This window comes from Myotis lucifugus, unplaced genomic scaffold (genome assembly GCF_000147115.1).
Source record: "Myotis lucifugus unplaced genomic scaffold, Myoluc2.0 scaffold_23, whole genome shotgun sequence".
NCBI lineage: Eukaryota > Metazoa > Chordata > Mammalia > Chiroptera > Vespertilionidae > Myotis > Myotis lucifugus.
The window spans coordinates 3,112,853-3,126,860 of NW_005871071.1; the positions used below are offsets into that span (position 1 = coordinate 3,112,853).

Consider the following 14,008-nt stretch of genomic DNA (forward strand, 5'->3'; position numbering starts at 1 on the left):
TTAAAGGTTTATCAGTGTAGATGGCTATTATGTAAAAAGATAGGAAACATGTTTACCCATAGGCAATCAATTAACATACCTTCATACAATTGCATATAAATAACTATGAAAAAGAGTGTTACATGTTCATCGACTTTTTAAAAAAGTGTATTAAAGGCTTATTCATGAGCCAGGTACCGGGGTTATAGCTGTAAACAAAACGACAAAAACCCCTGCCCTCATGGAGCTCATTTTGCATTGAGGAGACAGATAACGCAGAAAAGGGTGCCTGGGATGCTGATCGATGTTATAATAAAGGAGAGTGGGCACACACACACAATATATATATATATATATGTTTGGCTCTGCACAGAAAACCTCTGGCAGGTACTAAAAGGACCTGATTGTCCCTGGGGAGGAGTACTGAGCTCTGGGGAAGCAACCTTAGCTTTCCGTGAAAATGTTTGGGTTTGGGTTTTTTTTTTTTTGTTTTTTTTTGCTACATATGTATATCGTTTAAAAGGGGGCCGAAGCAAAGATGGAGAACAGCACGTCTCTTAAAAAATGATGGTAAAACCCACCGAGCCTCAGAGACTCAACAGCGCCGTCGCAGCGCCCCAGGGAGCGGAGGTTCTGCCGCGGGCGCCAGGCAGGGGGGCTTGGGGCGGGTCTGCGGCAGGGGGTGGAGAAATGAGTTTGTAGGGCAACCCAATGCGGGGAATGACCTATGGGGCAAAGCGCAAACCAGAGACGAGCACAGGCGCCGCTGCAGCGCACGGTAGAGAGGAAAACGAGGCGCTGTGAGAGCGCGCTCGGCCGACAGCACACAGCCAAGCTTCGCTTTTCCCACAGACGGCGGCGAGGCTGACGCGCAGCTCTGCGCCTGCGCCCCCGGCAGCGTTTTTGCCGGCGCGGCCACGCGGGGGCGCCGTCAGGTCCGGATCGCTCTCCCACGGCCCCAGGAGCCGGGCGTTCGCCTCTTCCGGGTCGGGAACTTGGAAGAGAACCACTTCCTGTGACGGAGCTACGTCACTTCCTCTCACGCTCGGCATCTGGATGGTGGGTCCCCACGCGCGATCAACATGCGTATAGAAAAGTGTTACTTCTGTTCCGGGCCCATATACCCGGGCCACGGCATGATGTTCGTCCGCAACGACTGCAAGGTGAGGTGGCCAGGGCCGGAGCGCACCGCTGCGCCCGCGGCGTTCGGCCGGGGTCCCCGCTTTCCCCCGAGAGAGGGAGGCTTTGCACCGGCTCCGGCCTCCACCTCCGCCTGGGGAGTTGCGCCTTGCGGGCGTCCGGAACGGAGCTGGTCCCAGGCCGCCTTGGGCGAGGTGGGCTGCTGCGAGGCTCAGGAGGAGCGGGGCAGCCAGCCCCGACGGGGAAGCGGGGCCCGCGGGGCAGCGTGGCCGCTCTACAGCTCAGTAAGCTTTGCTGAACGTGTGCCGCGTCAGGCGTCGTTGCTAACGTCCGTAACGTAGAGGTGCATCAAGCCTTGGGACTGTCCATAGTGTGTGGAGGTGGATGGAAATGTTTCATCGGCTTATGTATTATGCAGTTATTGGAGGTGGGGGCGGGGGTCGTATATATGAGAAGGTATGGAGAGGAGATGACATTTATCCTGGATCTTGAATTGTGCATGAGAAAGTGTGGAGAGGGCATTCTAGGTGGAAGGAAAGTGAGCAGTTTGAGCAAAGGCACAGGACGAAGCATCGTGGGTGGAAAAAGGCCTGGGGTAGGGCTAGAAATACAAACGTAAGAGTATTTGCAAAGAGATTAGTCTGTAAACAAAGATGGCACACACATAGATACACCGTAAGGGCTGGTTGTGAAGGACTTTGTGAACGATGCATGCATTTGGAGGTGATGTTGACAAGGAATTTCAGTTCCTACTTTATTGCGTTCTCTCTCTGTTCTAGATGGAAGATACTGAGCTCATTGCATCTGGAGCGAGGGTTCTTCCTGAAAGTGAGAGACCAAATCTATGTTTGGTTACTTGAAAGAGCAATAAGAAGATGATAAAAAAAAGTATAAAATGAATTATTGCCAGGTTGGAGTCAGATTCACAGAGGGCAGTATGGCTTTGTAGATGATCTGTCGTCATGATTTTATGGTCTTTGTCCAGCAGTGCCTGTCAGCTGGGCGTTGGAATTAGAACCACAGACGTGGGAGCAGCTCTCTAGAGCTGGATGTTGATCTGACAGACACGTGGGAAGTTCAGGTTGGTGAGGTGGGTGGTCATAGGGAAGGAGAGGGGAGACCAGTGGGTCAGAACAGATCGATTGGAGAAATTAGAAGTAGTGGAGACCCTGGAGCACTAATGAAGAAAAAGTACAGGCACACCTTGGCAATATTGTAGGTTCGGCTCCAGACCACCACCATGAAGCGAGTCGTAATCTTCTGGTGAAAAAGCGCAACAGCTGTGAAGTGCCATATAGTGAAGTGCCATATAGTGGGGCGTGCTGGTGTCTCATTTTATCTGTGTTGATGAGTCCCAGATCTGTATCTCCTTAGCTACAGGTCTGAACTTTCCACCCGACAGGGTAATCCTGTTTGTACCTAACAGTGAGCCCACTGAAGGAGGGTGCCTTACTGCCTCAGACATTATCTTGTCAGATCATTTTGCTCCCTGAATTAATCTCTTTCTCATCTGCTAGACAGCTGGGCTGGAAATGTAAGTCATCTTTGAATCTTTCTCCTTTTGTATCTCGTTGTTAAGAGTGCTATTTATTCCGCCCTAACCGGTTTGGCCTGCGGACTCAAGGGTCCCAGGTTCGATTCCGGTCAAGGGCATGTACCTTGGTTGCGGGCACATACCCAGTAGGGAGTGCGCAGGAGGCAGCAGATCGATGTTTCTGACTCTCTCTAACCCTCTCCCTTCCTCTCTGTAAGAAATCAATAAAATATATATTAAAAAAAAAGAAGAGTGCTATTCATTCTGCCTTTGCAGCAGATAGTGAGTGGTGTCTTTGCTTTCTCTTTTCCTGCCCTGGTTCCAGGTTCGGCACCTGTCATTTTTCTAGCCTCCTAACTAGTCTTTCTGCCTTTATGCTCTTAGCTTTTGAGACTATCTTTCATAGAGACTTCCCTGCTTACACTTCTTAGGTAGCTTCTTAAAGGTAGAATTAGTAATAATGCTCCATATTTTCACATAGTTTATAAACAGGAAAAATATATACACCCTACTGAGTGCTTAATAAATGTTGAATGGAGGAATAAGAAAGGGTCAAAGGACTGAGGTGTGATTTGATGGATCATTTGTTGCGAGTTGAAGATAGGATGATCTAGAGCAGTGGTCGGCAAACTGCAGCTCGGCAAACCGTGGCTCTGGAGCCACATGCGGCTCTTTGGCCCCTTGAGTGTGGCTCTTCCACAAAATACCGACTTCTGCGCATGGGCCATGAAGTTTCGACCGCACTGTACGTGCGTACCCGGACATGGTATTTTGTGGAAGAGCCACACTCAAGGGGCCAAAGGGCCGCATGTGGCTCGCGAGCCACGGTTTGCCGACCGGGGATAGAGGACAAGATTAAAAGGGAAACTTGAGCTTTGTCTCACACATAATCCATCCACCACCTACTCCACTGTAGATTTAATCACCTTATTGTGTTTTTTTTCATATTATTTTATACATGATTATTGTATATAGCTTTATACCATTTTTTATATCCTAGTCTGATCTCGATCTCTCTTATTTGCAAAGTGAGACTTTATATACTTAGCTTGCTAGCCTACGTTCTCAAGGTGGGGATTTATGTTTTAGTTATTCTTGTATCCCTATACCTAGTATAACATCAGGCACATAGTAGATGCACTTTATTTGTTGATTGAATCCCCATCCCCTCTTCAGATATTTTATTGTGCTTGTCAGATAATGTCTATAGGTTTGGAGTTCAAATAGACTTCCCTGTAACTTCGAATGGGCTCTTTCTGGAATTGAGGATACCCAGGACAAGTTCAAATCCCTCATTAGACATACCTTAGAAATGGGAATATGTCTAGGAGTCACCTAGTAAGTATTAAACATAGGAGGCTTTTACTTAAAAAGGTTATAATACTTTGGCCTGGAAATGCTCAAAGAAATTTTACTGATAATTTCATAGTGAGTTACTCCAGGAGACTACAGTAGTTCTCATATTTTCTTGTTACTTTGAAATTAATTCAAGAATGTAGACAAACTTCCACGTCTCTCTGAAGAGGGCTCTCCAGGAGGTATGAGCCTAGATCAGATTAACCTAGTACTGACCATTTCTAAGAAAGGTATGTCCTTGTGTGTATAATGATCTGCTTGAAGTTCCCCATAGAAGAAAGTATGTATAAAATGAAAAGTATTTTGGCTTGTGACATCTGCAAGTATTTTGTCTGATTTAAGTTTGAAATGTTTATAACTCATTTTGATTTATTTTTGAAAATGGGTTACCTGTTCTTAGTTGTGATAATTTAACTCAAAAAAATTACTTTTTCTCCTCATATTTCTTTTGGTAACACACAAATTGTAATGTGTTTTAAGACATTACAAAGTAACAAAATAATGCATTTTAGACTTACACAATGAGTCTCAATAAGCCATCTTCGAGCACATTGAGGCATCCTTAAATTGTAAGCATTACTAAGGTGGAGAATTAAAGTAGTAATGAAGATTCTTCCAAGTAGATTTTAGAAAACAAATCTATAGCCAGTTTTAGTTGCTTTTTGAAATTATTTTGTGCAAGGATGGAAAGAACCAAAGGAGATTTCTGGATGGTGGCTTGAAACTTTTACCTCCACTGAGGTATATAGAAAGTGAATTTTGAGAATTATTCTGAAATGGGAAGTGATTTAAATAAATGACTCTCCTTAAAACTATTTCTGATTCAAGATCATTATAAGGTTTTTACTGTTGTTTTATAAAAATGGTAGTTTTTAACCGTATTTTCAGGGTCCTCAGCTTTTATTTATGATGATGCTTGATAGTAAAAAAATAGTTCAATTTCCATTTAATCTGGCATGTCCATATATTTCTTAATAGTATGGTAATAGAAGCAATTGTGAGTGAGAAACATTGTCATTTCTCAGACTTTACAGTATATTTTGTCTGGGAGGGGCAATACCTTATGATAGAAAAAACTCTAATATTGACTTCTCACTATTTTAACTTTTCTTGTAGGTGTTCAGGTTTTGTAAATCCAAGTGTCATAAAAACTTTAAAAAGAAGCGCAATCCTCGCAAGGTCAGGTGGACTAAAGCTTTCCGTAAAGCAGCTGGTAAAGAGCTCACAGTGGTGAGTATCGTTTTTACAATTTAAAAATTTCAGGTTTTTTGTGGGGGGGGTGGCGGTTAAGTGATTTAATTAACTATAACAAAGCTTCCTACAGCATGATTGATGAATGACTTTTTTGTATTTAGTTATAGTAATAATTCTTACATGATTCTAAAACCCATAAATCTGTAGAATTCTGAAAAGGAAAAAAAAATTGTGATCCAGTTTGTAGAAGTGATTTTTCTTATTCTCAAAAAACTATTTTTAGCTCTTGCAAAGAAAAGGGTAAAGTTGGAAATTGCTGCTTAGGGATTTCGAGAGGACGTTATGAAATTAATTAAAGGATTCTTAAACAGCAGTGAGGGCTCAGATGAGATTTGTAATAGATTCACTTATCAGTGTATAGATTTCCTTAGCAGGACTTTGTGTCTGGTAGCGGAGAAATTAGTTCGTAGTATTGTTGTGAGGAGAGAATTTCGTGTGTGAGTCCCTGTCATATTGTTGCTATTCCTGAATTGGTCAAAGGATCTGGGGAAGCTTGTCCACATTCAGCCCCTTCAAAGGGAGGAGCTGAACGCTGCTGCACAGGCTACCCTTGAGGGAGGAAGATCTAAACTGTCCCCCCGCTCCATGACTTCCTTTCCCCCCAAACCCATGGCTATTTTCCCACCCCCCTACTCCTTAAGCGCAGTATCTAAGAATTGCCATGAAGCCCTTTGCTGGCTTCCTTAACAAAATCAGAGGTTTTCAATGAATGTAATGAATATTTTTTGACAAGATGCAAGGCCAAATTATAGTTACTGTTATGAAAGTAATTTTCAGTATGGCAAGAAGAAACAGGCACTTCAACTGTAGGTGGCAGCTATATGAATGAAGAAAGGATACCAGTCCCAGTCACTTGCTGGTGACCTTGTCATGGTTGATGTTATTGTGACCTAAATAGAGTCATCTGTATTACAAATAAACTAGCCAGACACAGAGCTAGTGCTGTTCCATATTCCTGTTAGGTAGATTTGGAAACCAATAAATACCTGTAGTTTTTAGAAACCAATAAATACCTGTAGTTTTTCCAAAATTGTTTTGCATGTTTTAAGATAAATAGGATTATTAACTGTCAAAATACCAACTACATTTAGAAGGGACCTGAAGAATTTCAGGGCAAAGCTTATGTCATGTAGAGTAGCATTACATTGATTTGAAGATGTGTAGTTTCATAGCTTTATGCTTTAGCACAAAGGTGTATAGGTCTTCAAATGTATAAGCATGATGGGTATTTAGGTTGAACCACATGAAATTCTCAATGTTTGACTCTTTTGATCTATGAAAAATGGTAATTTCATATGGTTCAGCCTAATACAAAGTTTTTTGACTGTGAGTCTCATGTAGGAGTGGGAAGTTAGGGAAGCTTTTTCAATTTGTTTGATCCCATGAGTGTTATATGCGTCTTCTGAGAAATGGGGTTTGAGCTCTTCCCTTCCCTCCCTTTGACAATCACTTGGATATAGAGAAATGTTTTCAGTAGGGCTGTCTTGTACATCGTGGTGTGTAAAGGAGAAAAGGTTTAAAAACTTGTATTGCTGGGATCACCCTGGGGGGAATCTTAATGTGTGTCCATAGTTTAATACATTCTGAATGCTTGTGAAAAGGAGAATAAATTTTAAATGTTTCCTTCGTACCTCTGTAAAAACCATATCTGTCCCCCTCTTACAGGATAATTCATTTGAATTTGAAAAACGCAGAAATGAACCTGTCAAATACCAGCGAGAACTGTGGAATAAAACGAGTAAGTCACAAGGGAATGCCAGGAATTGTCATAAGCTACCCAAAATCCTTTCCCCAAGTGGCTGATGTGTCCATTATAAAAATAATGTAATTATTAAATTTGATAATATTTGAAGTGCTCACACACAAAATACCCAGAAATCTGAAATAAAAAAAAAAGAGAGAGAGAATACTTTGTTGGGTGAGTGTGGGATATATTTCATTTTGGCCTTTGTTTTCTCTTTTGTTACTCCTTGACGACAGTAGCTGCATATCACCCTGCCATATTTTATAACTGCTGTTATTTAGTGGTTATTCAGCTTGATGTTGAAACTGAGATGCATATCTTATTTTAGTCGGATGTGGCTATTCAGTTACTGTGACCCTCCATGCTGGTTTTGTGTTACATTGATCGCTAGAAATAATATTGTGTGCTGTGAGACTCTTTTACTTGAACAGTAAGTGCTGACTCAAGCATGTGAAGATGAACAGGGTGCACACAGTCCCTGCCCTCTTGGTGCATTTTACTGAGTTCTCCTATTTCACTGCTTCTGTTAGATGGTAATTGGTTCCGCTATGATCACAGTCTCATTCCCTTGGCCCACTTGTTTATACTTCTGCAAGTTCTGTAAGAAGCAGTGCTCTATTGAGTATTTTTTTCCTACACAGATTCTGATGTCCTTTTGTATTGGTGTCTTAAAAATAGACTTTCCAAAGAACTCCTGGGTAGACAGTTTGAGTCTTTTGGAACTTAAAACTATTTCCTGCTGGCTTACACAATAATAGCTGTTAGTAGTGTTCCAGAAAAAAAATATTCTTTTAAAAGATTTCTTGATTCCCCACACTCCCTATTTCAATATCATCTTGTCTATAAACTAGCCAGTTGACAATAGTTTTATATTTATTGCTTATATTATCAAATTGTGTGAAGATGTGGACTGAGCAACCTTGGTTAAGAAGTGGATATCCACAGAAACAGCAGTAGTAGAACTTTGAAAACAGTAATAGTAGGAAGAATAATTTGTATTTTATCCATCATGTCTCTGTATTGCGGACCAATTTTTAGTATTTATTAGATGCTTATGCTTAAAAGTTTTCAGTCTTCTGGAATATCCAGAAATGCAGTATCTGATTATTAGAAAGGATATACCTGCCACTTGTGTTAGTTCCCTTCTGAGTAACTTCAAGGTATGAAAATGCTTCTGAATAGTAGAACTTGCCTGTATCATTTTTGCTGTGAAAGGCAAAGAAAGAAGGAAAAAAGTTACATATCAAGCATGCAGGGTAGAGCAAAAGTAAGTTTACAGTTGTGAGTATGCGAAATAGTTTATTCTTTTATTATTTATTAATTAATGTATTTTCAATAGAAACAACTGTAAACCTACTCTTGCCGCACCTTGTATTATTCTAAGCCACAGCATGTGCAGATTTAGAGTTGACATTGTCTTAGAGTTATTCATATAAACGTCATCTTAATGCCAGAGGCACCATGGGGCCTTCTGGGGGGTCTTATTAAAATGCAGATTCTGATACAGTTTGGGTGGGACCTAAGATTCTGCATTTCTAACAAACTCCCAGGTTATGCCAATGTTGCTGGAAAGAAAGCATTTGTTTGACATAATTTCAGATTAAACAGAAGTGGCAGGAGTAGAATTCTCTGATACCTTTATCCAGATTCCCTGAATGTTAACATTCTATTAAATTTACCTTTTCTTCTCTCTCTCTCCCTTTCCTTCTATACTTTTTTTTTCTGAACTGTTTAAGTTGCATACATACGCTCCTCTGTCCCTAAATAGCTTGATATGTATTTCCTAAAAATAGAACATTCTTTCATAAAATCACAGTGTAATTATTAGAATCAAGAAATTAGCATTGATAGAGTAGTAGTATTTAATTGTAGACTTGTTTAGATTTTTCTGATTGTCCCAATATCTTTTATTGCAAAAGTTGCTAGAATAGTACATGTCCTGTCTTAGTCTCATTCAGTTTGGAACAGTTCCTGAGTTTATTTTCATATTTCACGAAATTGACCATTTTGAAGAATATAGGCCAGGTATTTGGTTTAAAGCAGTGGTCGATAAACTGCGGCCCCTTGAGTGTGACTCTTCCACAAAATACCACGTGCAGGCGCGCACGTACAGTGCGATTGAAACTTCGTGGCCACACTCAAGGGGCCAAAGAGCCACATGTGGCTTGCAAGCCGCAGTTTGCCGACCACTGGTTTAAAGTAATGGGAAGTTCTTGTCATTGTCCTGTCAGGAGACACCTCCTGTTCAATAGTCCTATTACTGGCAATGCTAACTTTGATCTTTGGCTAAAGGGGTGTCTGCCAGATTTCCACACTGTAAAGTTTGTGTTTTGCCCTTTGTAACTAATAACTCTATTGTGGGGAGATACTTTAAGACTGTGACTATCTTGCTGTACTTCTCTCTACAGACTATACTTTAAGAAGCTAGATTGGGAGTATGTTGTCCAGTATGGTAGCTACTAGCCACAGGGTCTGCTGAGCACTTGAAATGTGGCTAGTCTGCATTGAAATGTGCTGTAAATACAAAATACATGTGGTTTTTGAAGACTTAGTATGAAAAAAGCATAAAATGTCTGTAACAATTTTTTATACTGATTGCATGTTGAAATGACAATATCTAGATATGTTGGGTGAAACAAAATATATCATTAAACTTAATTTGACCTGTTTTTTTTTATGTGTCTGCTAGAAATTTAAAATTACATATGTGGTGTATCTTACATTGGTCGGTGCTGATACAGATACTAGAGCATAGTTGGACTCAGCTTCTGTACACATTTTCCAAAACAGTTGGATTTTAGTGGTTGAGAATGTGGTAAAATTGGTTGACTGGTTCATTTTACCAGTATTCGTAATGTGCTGATTATCTCCCAGGCACTTGAAGGAAAACTGGTCTTTATGACCAGAAAGGTGCTGTCTTTCATTTATGGAGATGACAAGCTAAGAATGGTATTAGTTGCTATTAATCTGAGTTCTCTGTAGAATAAAATTTAAAAAGCATTAGACTGCTTTACTATAGAAGGACAATTTAGTAGCAAAAGCTTTTGTAAATTAAAACTTAGAGAAATGATACTTGTAAAAAATGGTTAACAGTGGTGTCAGCAAAGGGTACCTTTGCTGTTTTAGTAGGGTTTTTTTTTTTTTTTAAATGAGTTTTTCATTTATTCCATTTCTAAATCAGAATAAAGAATAAAGAAGTTATTGTTAAAGCTCTTGCTTGAATGTGAATAATTTGCTAACTCCTATGAATTGCTTTGTAGTTGATGCAATGAAGAGAGTTGAAGAGATCAAACAGAAACGCCAAGCTAAATTTATAATGAACAGGTATGAATATATGTATAGAGTAACTCTTGGAAACATAATTGCTAGTAGACATTTAGAGGCATATTTTTCCCCCACATAACTTCAGACTTACAAAAACCAGTAAAAATAGTATAAATAACTCTTGCATATTCTATTAGCATTTTGCCACATTTACTTTAATTCTTGTCTCTATGGCAGGCTGTCATAGAAAAGAAGCATGTGCCAACAGCTTTTTAGCTTTAAAAGATTGTTAAAGCATTACAGAGAAGGGGCCAAAATATTTGGGAACAAGTCTGTTAGTTTTTGTTGAATGTCTTACAAGTTTGTGCTCTTGTAATTACTGAATTATTTTAAAAAATTAAGTTAACAGAGACTGTTCTCTGTTTGAGGAGAGACGATCTAGGCTCTAAGATTTGCACTACATGTATATAATAGACATTGATTTCTGAAATTTAATTTCTTCCTTCAATCTCATTCCTTCATTTACTCCACTAATATATATTGAATTCTCATTTTATTAGGCACTAGGTATACTGAATGAACAAGTTTGTAGTGTAGGAATCCTATTTAATCTAATTTGTAACTAGAAAATAATTGAGTTCCCATTCCTTATCTATATGGCTTATTTAATTAGTAAATTTTATTTTTAAAAATTACAGATTAATTAAAAATTACAGTCTAAAGTTTTAGTGACTAAAATTTTGGCCTTAAATGTTGTTACCCTAGGTTGAAGAAAAATAAAGAACTACAGAAAGCTCAGGACATCAAAGAAGTCAAGCAAAACATCCATCTCATCCGAGCACCTTTTGCATGTAAGTAAAGCATTGCGTAGGAATTTTCTGCTTTAAGTAGAGAGATGAAAAACCTAGAATTTTGTGGTCTATGTAATTTGGTGTCAATTAGCTTTTTAAGGTTGAGTATTTTTTCATGTAAATGTTATCTCAGAACATTTATGATATGACTTGGTTAAACAGTTACAAGTCATTCAGTATATTTCCCAGTTTCAGTCAGTTTTTTTAACATGTTTTTTTTTTTCTCTCTCATAAAATCTTATTTTCTGTAAGTTATCTCTCCAAGTTAATCAAAATGAGTTGAGTAATAATTTCATAGATAGTTTTGCCTCATACCTGTTTTTATTAAAGGATAGTGTTCTATGTTAGTGGTTCTCAGACGGGTCATTATGGGAATTACTTGGGGAACTTCGCATAAATACAGAGACTCTGGCCCTTTGATTCTGGGCCTCTGTTCTTTAAGTAGGTCTCCAGGTAATTCTGATAATGTAAGTTTTGAGAACTACAGTTTTGTATTAAAACCTTCTCTTTGTGTTTATGTAACTTACTAGAGGCCCGGTGCATGGATTCGTGCACTGGTGGGGTCCCTTGACCTGGCCTGTGCCCTCGCAATCCAGGACCCCACCAGTGCACGATCAGGGCCCGGGAAGGGACCACGGGAGGGCTCCAGGGCGTGTCCGGCCATGGATCCATGAGGGCCAGGGTTCAAATTCCATCACTTTGACTTACTGGACTTACCAACTGAGGGATCTTGGGCAAGTTCACCTGTTTCTGTGCCTCAGCTTTTCTCTTCTTTTTTTTATTTTTATATATATTTTATTGATTTTTTACAGAGAGGAAGGGAGAGGGATAGAGAGTTAGAAACATAGATCGACCAGCTGCCTCCTGCACACTCCCCAATGGGGATGTGCCTGCAACCAAGGTACATGCCCTTGACCGGAATCGAACCTGGGACCTTTCAATCCGCAGGCCGACGCTCTATCCACTGAGCCAAACCGGTTAGGGCTTTTCTCTTCTTTAAAATGTGCCCTAGTCGGGTTGCTAAGTTGTTTAGAGTGTTGTCCTGATACTTCAAAGTTGTGGGCTAGATCCCTGGTCAGGGCACATACAAGAATCAATCAATGAATGCATAAATTAGTGAAACTACAGATCAGTGTTTCTCTATAACTCTCTCTCCCTCCTTCCTTCTCTTCTCTCTCTCTCTTTCACCCCTCCCCCCTCAAATCAATAACTAAAATGAAATAAAATACAAGTAGTTATGAGGGTGAAATGAGCAAATGTAAGTAGAATCCTTAATGTGTGGCATATTATAAGATCTGTATAAGTTTATTTATTATTCTTAAATATCTTAGAAATTGCCAATGTGATTTTAAAACATCCAAGATCCTTTATAAAGTGTTGAGTTCTGTAAGGTCAGATTGAGTTGATAAAATTTTTAATTTTTCTTTTTTTTAAGGCAAAGGAAAGCAGTTGGAAGACAAAATGGTACATAAACTACAAGAGGATGTGGCCATGGAAGTTGTTTCTGACAATCCTGTTTAACCATTTCTATGAGCACATTGGAAATTTCCTTTAGAGACTTAGGTGCTCTAAGTTATTGATTTATTTTTTACATAAGGTGACTCAGATGAAAAGGTGATTAAAAATACATCTCTTCTACATTACTATCTGCAAAATATCAGACAATATGGATGCTAGATTGCATCTCAGTGTAAAATCTTCAGTGATAGATGTACTTACGTAAATTATGAAAATTTTATAAATACCAAGTGAATTGTGGACATAAAATGATGGTGCCACTTGGATAATGGCACCAGGCAGCATTTATGTAGTAACTGATGACACATTCATGGCTAGTGTTATATAAAATAAAATGTTCTTTGCAGTAAAAATCTTCCCTTTATTAACTTTATAGAAGGAGGGATATGACAAGGAACTAACAATCTGCATGGTAATTAGCCTCAAGTACTCATCTCTTATTTTGATTTCAGTATTTCATGTTTTGGTTTATTAACACATTAAAAGCACATATGGCCTCATGCTGAAGCCTAATTCTGTTGGACTCTTTTGACCTGGTTGACCTGCTTGGAAAGACCGTTGTGGAGGTTGGGGTGAGTGCTGAATAGTCGTTCCTGAAATGGCACTCTGCTCTCTAATTTCACATTGGAGAACATTCTAACTTGAGATTCCTGTTAGAACAGGCTTTATTTTTTTTTACTCAACAGTGATTTAGAAGCAGGGGAATCCAGGGCCTCTTAAAACATTGTGTGAGCTTTTCTTTTCAAAAGCTAATTGTTTTCGGGAAAATCGAATTTATGGGTAGAATGTCAACACGTTATTTGCACATAAAGTAATTTCTATAGTCATTGTCTACGTATTTATTATTTAAATGTACTAAATGAAGGTAAAGTATCAATTACTTGGAAGAAAATAACTTCAGCCACATGTACTACTGAGGTAGGAGAAATGTTTAAAGAAAAATATATACTTAAATACTTCATGTTTCTGTATTTTTACATTATTTACAAGTTAAGCATGTTAATAGTATTAGTAACTCATATTTATATTATTTTTTAGGACAGAAATTAGAATAAATGAGAGATTTTAGGGTTATAGAACTACATATATAGTAATGGCTAAATTTTTATTTCAGTATTAGTAATAAAGTGGACTGATCACTGGACCAAGTGTTAAAAGACCTGAATTCCAGTGTGGTTTTGCCTTTGTGTTCTTATTTGTAAAATATGGCTCATTTATAAAGAATATTATTGATTACAATTAGGGGAAATATATATGTAATCAAAGACATTTGTAAAATTACCCTGTATTAATAAGTAAGAGCCATACTTGCTGTAGTTCTCTAACGTGAGGCACCCGATGGTCTGCCTAGTGCCATCTTTAAAACTT

General features: G+C 39.0%; 1 protein-coding gene across 1 annotated transcript; it reads left to right on the forward strand.

The window, feature by feature from the left end:
• Positions 1-981: 981 nt before the first annotated feature.
• Positions 982-13,601, forward strand: RSL24D1 (ribosomal L24 domain containing 1). Its single transcript, XM_006085932.3, has 6 exons — positions 982-1,142; positions 5,126-5,239; positions 6,929-7,001; positions 10,268-10,331; positions 11,037-11,122; positions 12,558-13,601. Exons 1-6 carry the CDS (start codon positions 1,062-1,064, stop codon positions 12,641-12,643), a joined length of 504 nt encoding a protein of 167 aa, XP_006085994.1. The 5' UTR covers positions 982-1,061; the 3' UTR covers positions 12,644-13,601.
• The last annotated feature ends 407 nt before the right edge of the window (positions 13,602-14,008 follow it).

Coding starts and splice junctions, on each gene's coding strand:
- RSL24D1 (XM_006085932.3), top strand. CDS start 1,062: ATGCGTATAGAAAAGTGTTACTTCTGTTCCGGGCCCATATACCCGGGC. Junction 1,143..5,125: donor TCGTCCGCAACGACTGCAAG/GTGAGGTGGCCA, acceptor CTTTTCTTGTAG/GTGTTCAGGTTTTGTAAATC. Junction 10,332..11,036: donor GCTAAATTTATAATGAACAG/GTATGAATATAT, acceptor TTGTTACCCTAG/GTTGAAGAAAAATAAAGAAC.